This window comes from Scyliorhinus canicula, chromosome 12 (genome assembly GCF_902713615.1).
Source record: "Scyliorhinus canicula chromosome 12, sScyCan1.1, whole genome shotgun sequence".
NCBI classification, from domain to species: Eukaryota; Metazoa; Chordata; class Chondrichthyes; order Carcharhiniformes; family Scyliorhinidae; genus Scyliorhinus; species Scyliorhinus canicula.
In genome coordinates, this window is record NC_052157.1 from 72,395,414 (window position 1) to 72,416,429 (window position 21,016).

Below are 21,016 nucleotides of genomic sequence, written 5' to 3' on the forward strand. Positions count from 1 at the left end.
TCTTGTGAGAAAGTGCATGAAGATATTAGATTAAGCCAGGGAAACATAAATTAATCTTGAGTAAATGACCAATTTTTAATTAATTAATAGTCTTTTAAGTAATTGACACTTATTTGAACAAATCAGGAAGCCTCAGCTGAGAATTAGAACTCATGAAAAATAAACAAGGGGCTAAACTATAGATACGGTTTCCCTGAAGAGTAAGACCATAAGATTAATGTTCTGTTCTGAATTCTTGCTTTTTGGAACTCTTTAATCATCTGTAACATTACTTTGTTTTCAAAGTAATTTCTTTATATTTTTCATACGTTTATGCTTTAACACTTTTTCACTATTGTCTGACCAGTTTACGTATTATTTTGATCTAAGGTTTGATTCAGTTCTTATGCAAGTGTACTAAGTGAATTATTAGCAATAAAAGCTGTATTTTGGACACCTCCAATCAACCGGGCTGTCAAAGAGAATGTACAACCCTGCTGAATTAAAATGGATGTTCTGGTCATTTTCGTGTTGTTATTTATGGCAGCTTGCTGTGCATTAATTGACAGTTGCTTTCTCTACATTACCACATTGCCTACACTTTGAAAGTATTCCATTGGCTGTGAGGTGCTTTGGGTGCTCCTAAGGTCTATCAGAGATGTTATATGCATGCGAGTTCTCAATGTTGTTACTCGATGCTTATACCTTGGATTCTCTCTATTGTCACAGTGTTTACCTTGCCCAATGGTCAGAATAGATAGCAGGTAATCGTCTGCAATCAGTCTGAAGCCATCCATCCACAGATTCAACTCAGAGTCGCGAACACACCAGAGAAACTCAGGGCATTTCCTCTCCTCACCGGTATTAGGACGTATCTCAACATAGTTCGAGATCTTGGTGATGAATCTGATGGTCATTAAGGGAAATATACTGTCCACCACTTATTATACCTGGCTAAATGATAACATTCCCCCTCCCCCCCCCCCCCCCAACCTTCAGCGCAGTGCAAGATCAGGACATTATTTTACATTGAATTCACAGCATGTCTATCTGTTTACAACTCAATGTTGTCTACATTTTACATTGACCATCCAAATATTGGGAGGAACAAGGTTGATCATTATTAACCCTGAAAATACACACTGCTTATATTCATCCTGGGCAGTATTTAAGTTAATACTCACACCCCATAAAACAAAATCCTGACCCGTATCCGCACCATGTTTCAAGGGCTTCACAATGGAACCACTTGTAATGAAGTGAAGATTCTTCAGTCAGGATCTGAGGCCCAGAATGCAGAGGGAGGAAGGAAAGCAGAGAGGCAAGGCGAGACAAAGAAGTTTAGAAAGATAAAAGAAGATTTTGGAAGAGATTGTGAGAAAAACAAAGAGATTGAGAGAGACAAATTCAGAGCGAGAGAAAGTCAGGGAGACAGGCAGATAAAGTTGTAACTCAATACAGTTATGGAGAAGGGTAGAGAGATGTCGTTCAGTCAGTGAGAGGGAGGGAAGACTAGGAGAGGAACAAAGAAAGAGCTTAAATTGGGATATACACAAGAGGGTTCAAACTAGTGTGTGGGGGTTGTGGGGGGGGGGGGGGGCGGTTAACCGGGGAAATAGGTCAGAAGGTGAAATAACTGAAGGGGATCCAGAGAATAGGGCCAGTAAGACTCAGAGGAAGCACAGGCAGGGATTGGTTGCAAAACACAGTGGGATTGGTGGTCTGAAGTGCATTTGTTTCAATGTGAGAAGTGTAACAGGTGAGGCAGCTGAATTTAGAGCTTGGATTAGTATTTGGAACTACGATGTTGTTGCCATTACAGAGACTTGGTTAAGGAAGGACAGGATTGGCAGCTTCATGTTCAGGATTTAAATGTTTCAGATGGGATGATGGCAGATGTAAAAGGGGTGGGGAAGTTGCATTACTGGTTAAGGAGAATATCACAGCTGTGCTGAGGGAGGACACCTCAGAGGGCTCATGCTGCGAGGCAATATGGGGAGAACTCAGGAATAGGAAGGGTGCAGTAACAATGTTGGGGGTTTACTACAGGCCTCCCAACAGCCAGTGGGGAACGAGGAGCAGATATGGTGGCAGATTTTGGAAAGGCGTAAAAGCACCAGGGTTGTTGTGGTGGGTCATTTTAACTTCCCCTATATTGACTGGGACTCACTTAGTGCTAGGGGCTTGGATAGGGCAGAGTTTGTAAGGAGCATCCAGGGGTGTGGTGACATCCCTATGGGCTATATCACAGTTGGATGGTGTACGACCTCCAAACAGCAGGTGGCGGTACAGGCACACCATGCGGTCTCCAGACCAAGATCATGTGACCTGGGACCCCGGTATAAAGGGAGACACATCGGGCCATCTTGAGAAGAAGATTGAGAGGGTAATATGACGTACATGTAATTAGTCAGTGCTAGATGTAAGTTCCAGAGGAGTAGCAAGACTCCATGATAACGTGCTCTGTATCAGATTACCATCTTACCACACAAGAAGGAATAATAGGATCCTGGTTTGGACATGTTGAAGAGTTTGGTGAGTTACTTCGTAAAGTACAAGGGACCAAATGCAACAAGGGGGGCTTCTTGAAGTTCAATAGTCGGACTTCCAGTGCGGCTATGCGGAGCTAAGTCACACGTTCAGCAGCTGCCGCTAGCAAATGACTTTTGGGCTCTTTTTAGGGCCCGCAACGGCGCTTGTTCGACTTTTCCCGGTGTGGGAAGGGGACAGCAACATTCTTCTGCTGGTGTATGGATTGGACCAGGAGCTGGGCGATCAAAAAAGCGGCATTGCAGCAAAGAAAGGTACGAGGGAGGAGGACCAAGGTGGCGGCGGGCGGACACCAGGCAGCGTGGATGCAGTGGGCGCAGGAGCAGCAGGAGTTGCTCCAGCGCTGCTTTAAGGAACTAAAAGCAGAGCTGCTGGAGCCAATGAAGGCCTCACTCGATAATCTGCTGGAGACCCAGACAGCCCAAGGGGCAGCGATCCGGGAGGTCCGGCAACAGGTCTCGGAGAACGAGGATGAGATCCTAGGCCTGCCGGTGAAGGTGGAGGCGCACGAGGCGCTCCACAGGAAATGGCAGGTGAGGTTCGAGGAGATGGAGAACCGGTCGAGGTGGAAGAACCTGCTGATCCTGGGCCTCCCGGAGAGGTGGAGGGATCGGACATAGGGGCCTATGTGGTCACCCTGTTGAATTCGTTGATGGGAGCGGGGGCCTTTCAGGGGCCCTTGGAGTTGCAGGGGGCCCACCGAGTGCTGGCGAGGAAGCCCAAGCCCAGCGAGCCGCCGCGGGCGGTGCTGGTGCGGTTCCACCGGTTTGCTGATCGAGAGTGTGTGCTTAGGTGGGCCAAGAAGGAACGGAGCAGCAGGTGGGAGGACGCGGAGGTCCGGATCTACCAGGATTGGAGTGCGGAGGTGGCGAAGAAGAGTGTCGGTTACAATCGTACGAAGGCAGTGCTGCATAGGAGAGGGGTGAAGTTCGGCATGCTACAGCCGGCGTGTCTGTTGGTCACCCACAAGGACCGACATCATTATTTTGAGTCCCCGGAGGAGGCCTGAGCCTTTGTTCAGACCGAAAAACTGGACTCAGACTGAGGGTCGGGGGATGGTTTGGGATTGTTGTGTTGTTTTCCGAGGGGGGGTTCTTTCTTTGTTTTCTGGGGGTTGATAGGGCATTATTTTGATTAGGCCCGCTGGATGGGCTCGTGAGGGTGGGGTAGGCAAACAGCTTCGGGGGTTGATGGCCGGTAGGGGATGATGGGGCTTCACGGGGGGAGGGGGGGCCTGAGATGGGGTTAGTGAGATTGGGCCTGAAAAAGGAGCTGCGGCCAAGTGGAAAGCGCGGGATTTTTCCCGTGCTAAGGGTTGAAGGGGGTGGGGCCGGAGCTGGGAAGTACGGACTTTTTCCCACGCTGGGAGTGGAAGGGGAAGGACGTGAGCCTGCTTGTGGGCAAGGGAGGGGAGGGGGGCTGAAGGCGGTTGTGGCCATGCTTCAGGAGACGCACCTGAGGGTGGCGGATCAGGTAAGGTTGAGAAAGGGGTGGGTGGGGCAGGTGTTCCATTCGGGTTTAGATGCAAAAAACCGGGGGGGGGGGGGTGGCGATTTTGACGGGGAAGAGCGTGTCGTTCGAGGCGTCGAGCATTGTGGCGGACAATGGCAGTAGGTATGTGATGGTAAGTGGCAAGCTCCAGGGCGAGCGGGTGGTGCTGGTCAATGTATACGCCCCGAATTGGGACGATGCGGGCTTCATGCGGCGCATGTTGGGCCGGATTCTGGATCTTGAGACAGGAGGCCTAATAATCGGGGGGGGGGGATATCAACATGGTGCTGGACCCGGCACTTGATCGCTCCAGGTCCAGGACGGGTAGGAGGCCGGCGGCGGCCAAGGTGTTGAGGGGGTTTATGGACCAGATGGGAGGGGTGGACCCCTGGAGATTTATGAGGCCGGGGGTTAGGGAATTTTCATTCTTCTCCCACGTCCACAAGGCCTACTCCCGGATTGACTTTTTTGTTTTGGGCAGGGCGCTGATTCCGAGGGTGGAGGACACGGAATATTCGGCGATAGCCATTTCTGATCACGCTCCGCATTGGGTGGACCTCAAGTTGGGGGAGGAGAGAGACCAATGTCCGCTGTGGCATCTAGAGGTGGGGTTGCTGGCTGACGAGGAGGCGAGCAGGCGGGTCAGGAGGTGTATAGAGAGGTACCTGGAGACTAATGATAATGGGGAGGTGCAAGTTGGGGTGGTCTGGGAGGCGCTGAAGGCGTTGGTCAGAGGAGAGCTAATCTCCATTAGGGCACACAAGGAGAGGGGGGAGAGGAGAGAGAGGGAGAGGTTGGTGGGGGAGATGGTGAGGGTGGACAGGAGGTACGCGGCGGCCCCGGAGGAGGGATTGCTGAGGAAGCGGCGTAGCCTCCAGGCCGAGTTCGATTTATTGACCACCAGGAAGGCGGAGGCGCAGTGGAGGAGGGCGCAGGGGGCGGTATATGAATACGGAGAAAAGGCGAGCCGGATGCTGACGCACCAGCTTCGGAAGCGGAAGGCAGCTAGGGAGATTATGGGAGTTAGGGATGGAAGAGGGAGCACGGTATGAAGTGTGGTGGGTATCAATGGGGTCTTCAGGTGCTTTTACGAGGAACTGTACCGGTCAGAGCCCCCAGTGAAGGAGGGAGGGATGGATCGCTTCCTGGACAAGCTGAGATTTCCGAGAGTGGAGGAGGAGCCGGTGGCGGGGTTGGGGGCGCTGGTTGGACTGGAGGAGCTAGTCAAAGCGATAGGGAACATGCAGACGGGGAAGGCACCGGGGCCAGATGGGTTCCCGGTTGAATTCTACAAGAAGTACCCGGACCTGCTGGACCCGCTGTTGGGAAGGACCTTCAACGAGGCAAGGGAAGGGGGAGCCTCTGCCCCGACGATGTCTAGGTCGCTGATCTCCCTGATCCTGAAGCGGGACAAGGATCCCCTATAGTGTGAGTCATATAAGCCGATCTCACTCTTAAATGTTGATGCAAAGTTGCTGTCAAACATACTGGCCATGAGGATAGAGGACTGTGTGCCACAGGTCATACATGAGGATCAACAGGATTTGTGAAAGGGAGGCAGTTGAATGCGAATGTACGGAGGCTCTTAAATGTTATAATGATGCCGGCAGTGGAAGGGGAGGCGGAGATAGTGGCGGCGATGGAAGCGGAGAAGGCCTTTGATAGGGTGGAATGGGGATACCTGTGGGAGGTGTTGGAAAGGTTCGGGTTTGGGGAGGGGTTCGTCAGGTGGGTGAGGTTGCTATATGAGGCCCCTGGTGGCGAGTCTGGCTACGAGCAGAAGGAGGTCAGAGTATTTCCGATTGCACCGGGGGACAAGGCAGGGGTGTCCCCTGTCCCCCCTGCTCTTTGCGCTGGTGATTGAACCCCTGGCCATGGCGCTGAGGGAGTCGAGGAACTGGAGGGGGATAGTGGGGGGGGGGGGGGGGAGTATCAGCTGTCGCTATATGCGGATGACCTACTGTTGTACGTGGCGGACCTGGTGGGGGGAATGCCAGAGGTGATGGGGATCCTTAGGGAGTTTGGGGATTTCTCTGGGTACAAGCTCAATATGGGGAAGAGCGAGCTGTTCGTAGTGCACCCAGGGGACCAGGAGAGGGGGATTGGGGAGCTCCCGATGAAGAGGGCGGAGAGGAGTTTTAGGTACCTGGGGATACAGGTAGCTAGGAGCTGGGGGGCCTTACACAGGCTTAACTTTAAAAGGCTGGTGGAGCAGATGGAGGAGGAGTTTAAGAAGGGGGAATGTGCTGCCACTCTCCCTGGCGGGCAGGGTGCAGTCAGTCAAAATGACGGTGCTCCCGAGGTTTTTGTTCTTGTTCCAGTGCCTCCCTATCCTGATCCCTAAGGCCTTTTTCAGGCGGGTCAACAGGATTGTTTGGGGTTTGTGTGGGCGCATAAGACCCCGAGAGTGAGAAGGGTGTTCCTGGAGCGGAGCAGGGATAGGAGGGGCTGGCGCTGCCTAACCTCTGTGGGTATCGGTGCCTAACCTCTGTGGGTATTATTGGGCCGTCAACGTGGCGATGATATGCAAGTGGGTAATGAAGGGGGAGGGGGCTGCATGGAAGAGGTTGGAGATGGCGTCTTGTGTGGGGACGAGCCTGGAGGCGCTGGAGACGGCGCCGCTGCCGCTTCCTCCAACGAGGTATACCACGAGCCCCGTGGTGGCAGCTACCCTCAAAATTTGGGGACAATGGAGACGGCACAGGGGGAGGTGGGGGCCTCGGTGTGGTCCCCGATACGGGGGAACTACCGGTTTATCCTGGGGAGAATGGATGGGGGGTTCCTGAGTTGGCACAGGGCAGGCATTAAAAGGATGGGGGATCTGTTTGTGGACGGGAAATTCGCGAGTCTGGGTGAGCTGGAGGGGAAGTTCGGCCTCCAGTCGGGCAACACCTTCAGATATATGCAGGTAAGGGCGTTTGTTAGGCGGCAGGTGGTGGAGTTCCCACTGCTGCCGCCACGAGGGGTCCAGGGCAGGGTGCTTTCGGGGGCATGGGTTGGAGAGGGGAGGATATCGGCAACATATCAGGTGATGCAGGAGGAGGAGGAGGCCTCGGTGGAGGAGCTGAAGGGTAAGTGGGAGGAGGAGTTGGGTGAGGAGATCGACGAGGGCACGTGGGCGGATGCCCTGGGGAGGGTAAATTCCTCCTCTTGCGCGAGGCTCAGTTTAATACAATTCAAGGTGCTGCATAGGGCGCATATGACCAAGGCAAGGTTGAGACGGTTCTTTGGGAGAGAGGACAGATGTGTTAGATGCTCAGGGAGCCCAGCAAACCATACCCACATGTTCTGGGCCTGCCCAGTGCTGGAGGTCTTCTGAGGGGGCATAGCAGAGACAATGTCAAGGGTGGTTGGATCCAGGGTTGAGCCGAGCTGGGGGCTCGCAATATTTGGGGTGGCAGAGGAGCCGGGAGTGCAGGAGGCGAAAGAGGCCGGTATTCTGGCCTTTGCGCCTGGTAGCCCGGCGAAGGATTCTTCTTCAATGGAAAGATGCGAGACCCCCAGGCGTGGAGTCTTGGATTAACGACTTGGCAGAATTTATTAAATTGGAGAGGGTCAAGTTTGCCTTAAGGGGATCGGTACAAGGGTTCTTCAGGCGTGGTGGCAACCGTTCCTAGACTTTCTGGCGGAACGGTAGGCGATGGTCAACAACAGCAGCAACCCGGGGGTGGGCGGGGGGAGGGTTTGTTTGTTTTCCTTGATTGGGTGTGTATATTTGCGTTTATATCGTTTATCTTTGTTGATTTATTCTTTGTGTATATGGGGGGAGGGTTTGTTCTTTTTTTCTTTGTGTTATTTTTATTGTTGACAATTTGTGAAAACTTGAATAAAAAATATTTTTTAAAAAAGAAGTTCAATAGTCCAACTAGGGAAGGGCAGTACTGGATCTTGTATTAGGGAATGCGCCCGGCTAGGTGGTCACCAGTAGGAGATCATTTCGGGAACAGTGACCATAATTCAGTAATTTTTAAGGTACTGTTGGATAAAGATAAGAGTAGTTCTTGGGTGAAGGTGCTAAATCGGGAAAAGCTAATTATAACAATATTTTTCAGGAACAGAATAATCTAGATTGAGGGCATCTGTTTGAGGGTAATCAACATCTGGCATGTGGGAGGCTTTCAAATGTCAGTTGATAGGAATTCAGGACCGGCATGTTCCTGTGAGAAAGAAGGATAAGGATGTCAAGTTTTGTGAACATTGGATAACGAGAGACTGTGGGCGCGATTCTCCCAAAACGGGAGAAATCGTAAAGCTGGCGTAAAACCCGGGCGGGTTTTACGGCAGCGCGCCCCTTCCCGACCGGGAACAGATTCTGGTCCCCGGTCGGGGCTAGCAGCCCGACGCCGTAGGCTCCGGCAAGACGGGCTTAACGAAAATCGTTAAGCCCGCTTGCCGGAGTTAGCGCCGGCTGACGCGTCATATGACGTCAGCCGCGCATGCGCAGTTTGGAAGACTCCAACCCGCGCATGCGCGGGTGACGTCATCACGTTTTTGCGCGAAACCCGCGCATGCGCGGGCCGGGTTGCCCCTCAGCCGCCCCGCGAATGGATACTGCGGGGCGGCGGAAGGACAAGTAGTGCGCGGGCATCGGGCCCGCTGCCCGCGATCGGTGCCCACCAATCGCGGGCCCATGGCACCCTTGGCACGGCCGTGGTACGGCCGTGCCAATCGGTGCCATGGTTATTAATAGCGAGTTAGTCACGCCGTTTTTACGAATGGTAAGACCAGGTGTGTTTGCCGTTCGTAAAAACAGCGTAAAGGGCTGGGACTTCGGCCCATCTAACAGCTGAGAATCGCTGCCGGCCGTAAAAAAACGGCGGCAGCGATTCGGGTCGGGACTTCGGCGGGGGGGGGGGGGGGGGGGGGGGAGAATAGCGGGAGGGCGGCAAAAATGTCGGGAAGGCCCTCCCGCTATTCTCCCACCCGTCGTGGGGGGCGGAGAATTTCGCCCTGTAACTCCTATGGTTCTATGATAATGTGAGCCTAGTCCAAAAGAAAAAGGAAGCATTTGTCAGGGCCTGAAGGCTGGGAACAGACTTATATGTGGAATATAAGGAAAGTAGGAAGGAACTTAAGCAAGGAGTCAGGAGGGCTAAAAGCGGTCACAAAAAGACATTGTCAAACAGGATTAAGCAAAATCCCAAGGCTTTTTACACGTATGTAAAGAGAAAGAGGGTTGCCAGGGAAAAGGTTGGCCCACTCAAGGACAGGGGAGGGTATCTATGCGTGGAACCAGAGGAAACTAATGGAAAACTACTGGAGAAAGTTCTGAAGGAGAGAATCTATCTCCACTTGGAGAGGCAAGGTTTGATCAGGAATAGTCAGCATGGCTTTGTCAGAGAGGTCATGCCTCACAAACTTGATTGAATTTTTTGAGCATGTGACTAAGTGTGTAGATGAGGGTCGTGTAGTTGATGTTGTTTACATGGATTTTAGCAAAGCATTTGACAAGGTCCCACATGGGAGACTTACAAAGAGGACAAATGCTCATGGGATACAGGGGAGCTTGATAGGGTGGATTCACAGCTGGTTGAGCTGTAGGAAACTGAGGGTGATGACAGGCGGCTGCTTTAGTGACTGGAAGCCAATGTCCAGTGGCGGACCACAGGGGTCTGTGCTGGGTCGCTATTATTCGTCATTCATATAAATGATGACTATGTGGGGGGTAGGATCAGTAAGTTTGCGGATGACACAAAGATAGGCTGAGTGGTTAACAGTGAGGCTGAGAGTCTGAGGTTACAGGAAGATATAGACTGGATGGTCCAATGGGCAGATGGAATTTAGTCCTGAAAAGTGTGAGGTGTTACACTTTGGAAGAAGAAATCTGACAAGAAAATATTCAATGAATGGCACCACACAGGGAAGTCCTGAGGAACAAAGAGACCTTGGCATATTTGCAAATAGATCTCTGAAGACGGAAGGGCAAGTTAATAGGGTGGTGAAAAGACATATGGTACACTTGCATTTATCAATCGTGGCACAGATTACCAAAGCAAGGAAGTCATGTTGGAGTTATACAGAACATTGGTGAGGGCACAGCTGGAGTACTGTGTTCAGTTCTGGTCGCCACATTATAGGAAGGGTGTGATTGCACTGGAGCGGGTGCAGAGGCACTTCACCAGGATGTTGCCTGGGATGGAACATTTAAGTTATAAAGAGAGGTTGGATAGGCTTGGGTTGTTTTTGCTGGAGCAGAGAAGACTGAGGGGCGACCTGATTGATGTGTACATGATTATGAGGGGCATGGTCAGGGTGGATAGGGAACAGCTGTTCCCCTCAATTGAAGGGTCGGTTATGAGGGACCAGAAATTCAAGGTGAGAGGTGTGAGGTTCAGGGGGAATTTGAGGAAATACTGTACCGTTTTACCAGAGGGTGGTGACAGTCTGGAACGCACTCCTGGGAGGGTGGTAGAGGTGGGTTGCCTTACATCCTTTAAAAAGTACCTGGATGAGCACAGGGCACGTCTTAACATTCGAAGATATGGGACAGGTGCTGGTAAATGGGATTAGGATTGGCAGATCTTTCAAGCGGCGGTGCAGACTCGATGGGCCAAACGGCCTTTTCTGCACGGTATTTTTCTATGATTCTTTGAAATGGGTGAGGTACTAAATGAGTACCTTGCATCAGTATTTACCAAAGAGAAGGACTTGGTGAATGATGAGTCTGGGGAAGGATGTGTAGATAGTCTGGGTCACATTGAGATCAAAAAGGAGATGTTGGTTGTCTTGAAAAATATTAAGGTAGATAAATCCACAGGGCTTATCCACAGAATACTGAGGGAGGCAAGGAAGGAAATTGCTGGGGCCTTGACAGAAATCTTTGTATCTCCAGAGGATTGGAGAATAGCTAATATTGTTCCTTTCTTTAAGCAGGGTAGCAACGATAATCCAGGTAATTACAGGCTGGTGAGCCTTACATCAGTGGTAGGGAAATTAGTGGAGAGGATTCTTCAAGGCAAGATTTACTCCCATATGGACATATTAACGAGTTGCAACATTGTTTTGTAAAAGGAAGGTTGTGTCTCATTAACTTGATCGAGTTTTTGGAGGAAGTAACAAAATGATGAAGATGATTGATGAAGGAAGGGCAGTGGATGTTGTCTACATGGACTTCAATAAAGCCTTTGACAAGGTTCCTCCAGGCAGACTGGTACAAAAGGTGAAGTCACACAGGCTCAGAGGTGAGCTGGCAAGATGAATAAAGAACTGGCTCGGTCATAGAAGACAGAGAGTAGCAGAGGAAGGATGCATTTCCGAATGGAGAGCTGTGATGAGTAGTATTCAACAGGGTTCCGTGCTGGGTCCTTTGCTATTTTAAAAAATAAATTTCAGTACCCAATTCATTTTTACCAATTGAGGGGCAATTTAGCATGGCCGATCCACCTACCCTGCACATCTTTGGGTTGTGGCGGGATTGAACCTGGGACCTCAGTGCCATGAGGCAGCAGTGCTAACCACTGTGCCGCCGTGCTGTCCGGTGTCCTTTGCTATTTGTAGTATATATAAATGATTTGGGCGAAAATGTAACTGGTCTGATTAGTAAGTTTGCAGACGACACAAAGATTGGTGGATTTGCGGAGAGCGATGAGGACTGTCAGAGGATACAGGAGGTTATAGACCGTTTGGCGACTTGGGCGGAGAGATGGCAGGTGTAGTTTAATCTGGAAAAATGTGAGGTAATGCATTTGGGAAGGTCTTATACAAGTGGGAAATATACAGTAAGTAAGGGTTACGGACCCCGGAGGTTAGAAGGTTTTAGGTTAGATGGGCAGCATGGTCAATGCAGGCTTGGAGAGCCGAAGGGTCTGTCCCTGTACTGTACTTTTCTTTGTTCTTGGTTCTTTGTTCTATGTAGAAAATTGCGGTTGGTGAGTCACTATTGTGACTGAGTCACAATTTCTGCAAAAGATCAACAGCTGTTCCTCTTTGAAGACAATCCCCCCCCCCCCCCCCCCCCCAAACAAACCATTCCTGAAACCGAACCATGCGCAGAGCCAAACTTTCCCAATTCCAAACCAAATTAAACTGGTCCTCAAGAATGCACAAAAAGGATACTGCAGTTTGTCCAGGGCCTCCTCGTTAATCGTGCCTTTGCTGTTATAGATGAAGATGTTGCTGAGAATCAGAGCGAGGGCACTTATCCTGATTTCGGTGGTGTCACCCTCCTGATTGGGAGATGGAAACATTGGGGAAGGTAAGAGATAGAGAAGAACATCAGAACGTTGGAATATAAGCTGGAGCGCAAATAGGTCATTCAGCCCATCAAGCTTGCTCCACGATTCAATTGGATCAAGGCAGATATTCTCCCTCAACACCATTTTTCTGCATTATACCCATGGGCAAGGTAGCACAGTGGTTAGCATAGTTGTTTCACAGCTCCAGGGTCCCAGGCCCCAGGTTCAATTCCCGGCTTGGGTCACTTGTCTGTGTGGAGTTTGCACTTTCTCCCCGTGTGTGCGTTGGTTTCCTCCGGGTGCTCCGGTTTCCTCCCACAGTCCAAAGCCATGCAGGTTAGGTGGATTGGCCATGCTAAATCGCCCTTAGTGTCCAAAAAGATTAGGTGGGGTTACGGGGATAGGGTGAAGGTGTGGGCTTAGGGAGGGTGCTCTTTCCAAGGGCTGGTGCAGAATTTCGATGGGCCGAATGGCCTCCTGCTGCACTGTAAATTCCATGATCTTGATATTTTTAATGTCTAGAAATGTATTCATCTCTGATACTGAACATACCGAGCTTTAATATGCCTCTGGAGTAGACAATCCAAAAGATTCATCACGCTCTGAGTGAAGAAATTCCTCCACATCTCAGTCGTAAAAGGCCTTCCTTTTATTCTACATCTATGTCCCTTGGTTGTAGACCCCTTCGCCCACCAGGGTAAACATCCTTTCTCCATTGTCCCTGTCAAGTCCTGTAAGTATGTGGTAAACATCAATGAGTCACTTGCAGGCCCAAGCTCCTCAATCCCTCCCCATAGGGCAATCCCACCATCATAGTGAACCTCTGCTACATTCCGTCTCTAGGAAATATAACCTCCCTGGGTATGGGGACCAAAACTGTACACAATACTCCAGGTGTAGTCTCACCAAGACTCTGTACAATTTTACCAAAACTTCTTTGCTCCTGTACTCAAATCCTCTTACAGAAAATGGCCAATGTACCATTTGCCTTCCTCACTGACTGTTGTACCTGCGTGCTAGATTTTAGTCATTCATGAACATGGACAACCTTTCTCTTTGGACATCAACATTTACCAATCTCACATAATTTCTGTTATTCCTACCAAAATGGATATTTGGTCCACATCCAAATCATTGATATAGATTGTGAACAACTGGAGTCTAAGCACTGATCCTCGCAGTACCTGAGAATAACCGGTTCATCCCTTTGCTTTTTGTCCATTAACCAATTCTCAATCTATGCCAGCATATTAGCCCCAATTCCATGTGCACTCATTTTATTTACTAACCTCTTATGTGAGACCTCATTGGAAGCCTTCTGAAAATCAAAGTACACCTCATCTGGGGCTTAAATAAAATAAATAACTCCGAGAAAAACTAGAGAACCAAGAGACTGGCGAGAATGAGGAACTGAAAGAAATCAATGTTTATATTCTTTTTTTTTAAAGTAACACATGAGACATTAATTGAACTCAAAGTGGGTAAATATCGTGGACCTATAGTCTATGAGCCAGAATGTTGAATGAGATTTCTACAGAGATCATGGATGGAGTGGTGATCATCTTCCAAAATTCTATAGATTCTGAAATGTTTCCTGAAGATTGGGATGTAGTTAATGTCACCCCAGTGTTTAAGAAAGGAAGGAGAGAGAAAAAAGGGAAAAGGTTGAGGAAGGGGAGATGGAGAGGCTAAGGAAGGAGAGAGATGGAGAGGGTGAGGAAAGGGAGAGATGGTGAGGCTGAGGAAGGGGAGGTGGAGAAGCTGAGGAAGGGGAGAGATGGAGAGGCTGAGGAAGGGGAGGTGGAGAGCCTGAGGAAGGGGAGAGATGGAGAGGCTGAGGAAGGGGAGAGATTGAGAAGCCGAGGAAGGTGAGAGATGGAGAGCGTGAGGAAGGGCAGAGATGGAGAGGCTGAGGAAGGGAGAGATTGAGAAGCCGAGGAAGGTGAGAGATGGAGAACCTGAGGAAGGGGACAGATGGTGAGGCTGAGGAAGGGCAGAGATGGAGAGGCTGAGGAAGGGAGAGATGGAGAGGCTGAGGAAGGGGAGAGATGGAGAGGCTGAGAAAGGGGAGGTGGAGAGCCTGAGGAAGGGGAGAGATGGAGAGGCTGAGGAAGGGGAGAGATGGAAAGGCTGAGGAAGGGGAGAGATGGAGAGCCTGAGGAAGGGGAGGTGGAGAGTCTGAGGAAGGGGAGAGATGGACAGGCTGAGGAAGGGAGAGATGGAGAGGCTGAGGAAGGGGAGGTGGAGAGTCTGAGGAAGGGGAGAGATGGAGAGGCTGAGGAGGGGAAGATTGGAGACGCTGAGGAAGGGGAGGTGGAGAGCCTGAGGAAGGGGAGAGATGGAGAGGCTGAGGAAGGGGAGGTGGAGAGCCTGAGGAAGGGGAGAGATGGAGAGGCTGAGGAAGGGGAGAGATGGAGAGGCTGAGGAAGGGGAGAGATGGAGAGGCTGAGGAAGGGGAGGTGGAGAGGCTGAGGAAGGGGAGAGATGGAGAGGCTGAGGAAGGGGAGAGATGGAGAGGCTGAGGAAGGGGAGAGATGGAGACGCTGAGGAAGGGAGGTGGAGAGGCTGAGGAAGGGGAGAGATGGAGAGGCTGAGGAAGGGGAGGTGGAGAGGCTGAGGAAGGGGAGAGATGGAGAGGCTGAGGAAGGGGAGAGATGGAGAAGCTGAGGAAGGGGAGAGATGGAGAGCCTGAGGAGGGGGAGAGATGGAGAGGCTGAGGAAGGGGAGAGATGGAGAGCCTGAGGAAGGGAGAGATGGAGAGGCTGAGGAAGGGGAGGGATGGTGAGGCTGAGGAAGGGAGAGATGGAGAGATTAGGGAAAGGGAGAGATGGAGAGGCTGAGGAAGGGAGAGATGGAGAGGCTCAGGAAGGGGAGGTGGAGAGGCTGAGGAAGGGGAGAGATGGAGAGGCTGAAGAAGGGGAGAGATGGAGAGGCTGAGGAAGGGGAGGTGGAGAGCCTGAGGAAGGGGAGAAATGGAGAGGCTGTGGAAGGGGAGGTGGAGAGCCTGAGGAAGGGAGGAGATGGTGAGGCTGAGGAAAGTGAGAGATGGAGAGGCTGAGGAAGGGGAGAGATGGAAAGGCTGAGGAAGGGAGAGATGGTGAGGCTGAGGAAGGGGAGAGATGGACAGGCTGAGGAAGGGGAGGTGGAGAGCCTGAGGAAGGGGAGAGATGGAGAGGCTGAGGAAGGGGAGAGATGGAGAGGCTGAGGAAGGGGAGAGATGGAGAGGCTGAGGAAGGGAAGATTGGAGACGCTGAGGAAGGGGAGGTGGAGAGCCTGAGGAAGGGGAGAGATGGAGAGGCTGAGGAAGGGGAGGTGGAGAGCCTGAGGAAGGGGAGAGATGGAGAGGCTGAGGAAGGGGAGAGATGGAGAGGCTGAGGAAGGGGAGAGATGGAGAGGCTGAGGAAGGGGAGGTGGAGAGGCTGAGGAAGGGGAGAGATGGAGAGGCTGAGGAAGGGGAGAGATGGAGAGGCTGAGGAAGGGGAGAGATGGAGACGCTGAGGAAGGGGAGGTGGAGAGGCTGAGGAAGGGGAGAGATGGAGAGGCTGAGGAAGGGGAGGTGGAGAGGCTGAGGAAGGGGAGAGATGGAGAGGCTGAGGAAGGGGAGAGATGGAGAAGCTGAGGAAGGGGAGAGATGGAGAGCCTGAGGAGGGGAGAGATGGAGAGGCTGAGGAAGGGGAGAGATGGAGAGCCTGAGGAAAGGGAGAGATGGAGAGGCTGAGGAAGGGGAGGGATGGTGAGGCTGAGGAAGGGGAGAGATGGAGAGATTTAGGGAAAGGGAGAGATGGAGAGGCTGAGGAAGGGAGAGATGGAGAGGCTCAGGAAGGGGAGGTGGAGAGGCTGAGGAAGGGGAGAGATGGAGAGGCTGAAGAAGGGGAGAGATGGAGAGGCTGAGGAAGGGGAGGTGGAGAGCCTGAGGAAGGGGAGAAATGGAGAGGCTGTGGAAGGGGAGGTGGAGAGGCCTGAGGAAGGGAGGAGATGGGGAGGCTGAGGAAAGTGAGAGATGGAGAGGCTGAGGAAGGGGAGAGATGGAAAGGCTGAGGAAGGGAGAGATGGTGAGGCTGAGGAAGGGGAGAGATGGAAAGGCTGAGGAAGGGAGAGATGGTGAGGCTGAGGAAGGGGAGAGATGGACAGGCTGAGGAAGGGGAGGTGGAGAGCCGAGGAAGGGGATGGAGAGGCTGAGGAAGGGGAGAGATGGAGAGGCTGAGGAAGGGGAGAGATAGAGAGGCTGAGGAAGGGGAGGTGGAGAGCCTGAGGAAGGGGAGAGATGGAGAGGCTGAGGAGGGGAAGAGATGGAGACGCTGAGGAAGGGGAGGTGGAGAGCCTGAAGAAGGGGAAAGATGGAGAGGCTGAGGAAGGGGGGGGGGGGTGGAGAGCCTGAGGAAGGGGAGGTGGAGAGGCTGAGGAAGGGGAGAGATGGAGAGCCTGAGGAAGGGAGAGATGGAGAGGCTGAGGAAGGGCAGAGATGGAGAGACTGAGGAAGGGGAGAGATGGAGGCTGAGGAAGGGAGAGATGGTGAAGCTGAGGAAGGGGAGAGATGGAGAGGCTGAGGAAGGGGAGAGATGGAGGCTGAGGAAGGGAGAGATGGTGAAGCTGAGGAAGGGGAGAGATGGAGAGGCTGAGGAAGGGGAGAGATGGAGAGGCTGAGGAAGGGGAGAGATGGAGAGCCTGAGGAAGGGAGAGATGGAGAGGCTGAGGAAGGGAGAGATGGAGAGATTTGGGAAAGGGAGAGATGGAGAGGCTGAGGAAGGGAGAGATGGAAAGGCTGAGGAAGGGGAGAGATTGAGAAGCCGAGGAAGGTGAGAGATGGAGAGGCTGAGGAAGGGGAGGGATGGTGAGGCTGAGGAAGGGCAGAGATGGAGAGGCTGAGGAAGGGAGAGATGGAGAGGCTGAGAAAGGGGAGGTGGAGAGCCTGAGGAAGGGGAGAGATGGAGAGGCTGAGGAAGGGGAGAGATGGAGAGGCTGAGGAAGGGGAGAGATGGAGAGGCTGAGGAGGGGAAGATTGGAGACGCTGAGGAAGGGGAGGTGGAGAGCCTGAGGAAGGGGAGAGATGGAGAGGCTGAGGAAGGGGAGGTGGAGAGCCTGAGGAAGGGGAGAGATGGAGAGGCTGAGGAAGGGGAGAGATGGAGAGGCTGAGGAAGGGGAGAGATGGAGAGGCTGAGGAAGGGGAGGTGGAGAGGCTGAGGAAGGGCAGAGATGGAGAGGCTGAGGAAGGGCAGAGATGAAGAGGCTGAGGAAGGGGAGAGATGGAGAGGCTGAGGAAGGGGAGGGATGGTGAGGCTGAGGAAGGGCAGAGATGGAGAGGCTGAGGAAGGGAGAGATGGAGAGGCTGAGGAAGGGCAGAGACGGAGAGGCTGAGGAAGGGGAGAGATTAGGGAAAGGGAGAGATGGAGAGGCTGAGGAAGGGAGAGATGGAGAGGCTGAGGAAGAGGAGGGATGGTGAGGCTGAGGAAGGGCAGAGATGAAGAGGCTGAGGAAGGGGAGAGATGGAGAGATTAGGGAAAGGGAGAGATGGAGAGGCTGAGGAAGGGAGAGATGGAGAGGCTGAGGAAGAGGAGGGATGGTGAGGCTGAGGAAGGGCAGAGATGGAGAGGCTGGGGAAGGGGAGAGATGGAGAGATTAGGGAAAGGGAAAGACGGAGAGGCTGAGGAAGGGAGAGATGGAGAGGCTGAGGAAGAGGATGGATGGTGAGGCTGAGGAAGGGCAGAGATGGAGAGGCTGAGGAAAGGGAGAGATGGAGAGGCTGAGGAAGGGCAGAGATGGAGAGGCTGAGGAAGGGAGAGATGGAGAGGCTGAGGAAGGGAGAGATGGAGAGGCTGAGGAAGGGAGAAATGGAGAGTGTGAGCAAGGGGAGTGATGGTGAGGTGGGGGAGGGTAGAGGTAGAGAGATTAGGCAAAGGGAGAGATTGGCAAAGGGGAGAAATGGAGAGACTTGGAGTTGGACTTGAAGTTGGAGACAACGGGGAGCCATTGGATGTGGTATATTTGGATTTCCAGAAAACTTTTGACAAGGTGCCACACAAAAGGTTGCTGCATAAGATAAAGATGCATGGTGTGAAGGATAAAGTCGCAGCATGGATAGAGGATTGGTTAAATAATTGAAAGTAAAGAGTGGGGGTTAATGGGTGTTTCTCTGGTTGGCAATCAGTAGCCCCTCGACAACTGTTAGGTCGTCCTTAACATTAAAGAACTGGGGGCATTGCCCTTTCTGCCAACCATTTGCAAGGTGATGTATGACCCGCTGCAGAACAGGGTCCTTGGCAGTCTCTTCTCGAATGTTGACCACTCTTTCGTCTGAGGCCGGGAGGATGCTGGCACACAGTTGCACCTGTGCCTCAATTTGGCGGGTGAAGTCGACCTGTTCACAGGGCGAGGTGATGGTGCCCGACAGGGCATCCGCAATGATTAGCTCCTTAACCGGTGTGTACCAATTCGAAATCATACCTGCGGAGTCGAAGAAGAATGCGCTGAAGCCTGGGCGTCATGTCATTCAAGTCCTTATGAATGATATCGACTAGGGGTCTGTGGTCAGTCTCTACTGTGAAGGTTGGTAGACCGTAGACGTAGTCATGGAACTTTACAATGCTGGTTAGGAGGCCCAGGCACTCTTTCTCTATCTGAGCATACCTCTGTTCAGTGGGAGTCATGGCCCTTGGCGCATAGGCCACTGGCGCCCAGGACGAGGAGTCATCCTTCTAGAGGAGCACAGCACCAATGCCATCTTGGCTGGCGCCGTGGAGATTTTTGTCTCCCGCTCCGGGTCAAAAAACACTAGTACCGGAACAGTGGTGAGCTTTGCCTTTAACTCGAGCCACTCTGCTTGATGTGTGGGTAGCCACTGGAACGCAGTGGACTTCTTCACCAGGTGCCTGAGAGCTGTGGTATGTGATGTGAGGTTGGGAATGAACTTTCCCGAGAAGTTAACCATACCCAGGAAGCAGAGTACCGCCTTTTTGTCTTCCGGGGTCTTCATGGTGTTGATGGCCTTGACTTTGTCTGAGTCTAGTTGCACACCCTGCTGGGATATTTGATCGCCCAAAAACTTGATGGATGACATGCCAAAGGAGCACTTGGTCTTGTTCAACTTGAGGCCGTTTGCATAGACACGTCGAAAGACTTGTTTGTGACGAGGTATGTGGTCCTCTGGTGTTGTGGACCATATGATTGTGTCATCAGTGTAGACCCGCACACCCTCAATGCCCTCCAGCATCTGTTCCATGATCCTGTGAAAGATTTCAGAGGCTGAAACAATACCGAATGGCATGCGGTTGTAACAGTACCTTCCGAAAGGTGTATTAAATGTGCAGAGCTTCCTGCTGGACTCGTCCAGTTGTATCTGCCAGAAACCATGTGATGCATCTAGCTTTGTGAAGAATTTGGCATGTGCCATCTCACTGGTTAGCTGCTCCCGCTTCGGGATCAGGTAGTGTTCCTGTATTATGTTCCGGTTAAGATCTTTGGGATCTATACATATGCGCAACTCTCCTGAGGGCTTCTTCACACAGACCATTGAGCTGACCCAGTCAGTTGGTTCCGTCACTTTAGAGATTATACCCTAGCCGTGGAGCTCCTGCAGCTGCGCCTTTGAACGTTCCTTCAGAGCAGCCGGCACCCGGCGTGGTGCATGGATCACAGGTGTGGCATCAGGCCTGAGTAAGATTTTGTAACGGTACGGCAGCGTGCCCATCCCACTGAACACATCAGGTATTGTGACAGGATTTTGTCAATGTCAGCCTGAAAATTCACATTAGCAGAGGACATGGCATGGACGCGCTGCACGAGATTGAGTAGCTTGCATGCGTGGGCACCAAGCAGGGATGCCTTATCAGGCTTGACGATTTCGAATCTCAGTGTGGCAGTGATGGCCTTGTTGGAGATATTCAGGTGACAAGACCCTAACGCAGTAATGGCATTGCCATTATAGTCAAGAAGCTGGCAGGCCGGCGGAAGAATTTTTGGTTGCCTTTTGATGCGAGCAAGATCTGCTTGAGATATTGGCTGACGCACCAGTGTCCAGCTTGAAGCGGATGCTGCATTGTTTAACGTGTATGACAGAACGTCATTCGTCCGCAGAATCCACGTTGAGGATAGATAGGCGTGTTGCTGAATTTGAGGAGGCCTTGTCACATGTAGTAATGATGCCCACACGATATGGGGATTCTCGGCAGTTGTCCTCTGGATCCGTGTTGCTACCAGGATCAAAATCCAGCAGCTCTTGCTGCACACTTCGAATACATTTGCGTTGGAACTGAGATCGCTGGCCCACGACCGTTGGTGCAGACCTGCACAAGGCTGCGTAATGTCCAGGCTTCCTACAATTTAAACATCGCCTGCCTCTTGCAGGGCATTGCCGCTTTAAGTGGGCGGTGCCGCAGTTCGGGCACGTCATGACGTTGACGTTGTACCGCTCCGTGCGTCGTCGCACATGCGCAGTGCGGTCAGCCGCCGTTCGCACCTGCGCTGTGTGGTCTTCGGCCACTTCGTTCTCCCGTCCGTGGTGCGCATGCGTGGAACCCCGGGAAAAGCGGGTGAAATGTTCGCCTTCATTGATGCTAAGGCGCCGCATTCGGGCGATGGCCTGTACACTCTCTGCCTTATGGGAGGCAAGTTGGTCCTGTTCTGCCGATTTAAGACGGGAGTTGCGACTTTCCATCTGTTCATGCGCTTTACACGTCTCGATGGCGACTGGCAGGGTCATGTTTTTTTATTTTTAGTAGCTGCTCCCGCAGGGCGTCAGAGTGCACCCCAAACACGATCTGATGAGGGAATCAGCGGTGTCACCATAGTTGCAGGACTGCGCTAATATATGGAGATGAGTTAGAAAG

The 21,016-nt window shown here is 52.1% G+C and overlaps 1 protein-coding gene across 1 annotated transcript in view; it reads right to left on the reverse strand.

The window, feature by feature from the left end:
* The window catches only part of LOC119974282 (guanylate-binding protein 1-like), an 84,004-nt gene that overhangs the window by 52,977 nt on the left and 10,011 nt on the right, over positions 1-21,016 (reverse strand). The window contains exons 2-3 of the mRNA XM_038813054.1: positions 12,076-12,185; positions 716-885 (exon numbers count right to left, since the gene is read on the reverse strand). Coding sequence (XP_038668982.1) covers positions 716-885; positions 12,076-12,185 — 280 coding nt within the window. The remainder of the gene's footprint in view (positions 1-715; positions 886-12,075; positions 12,186-21,016) is intronic.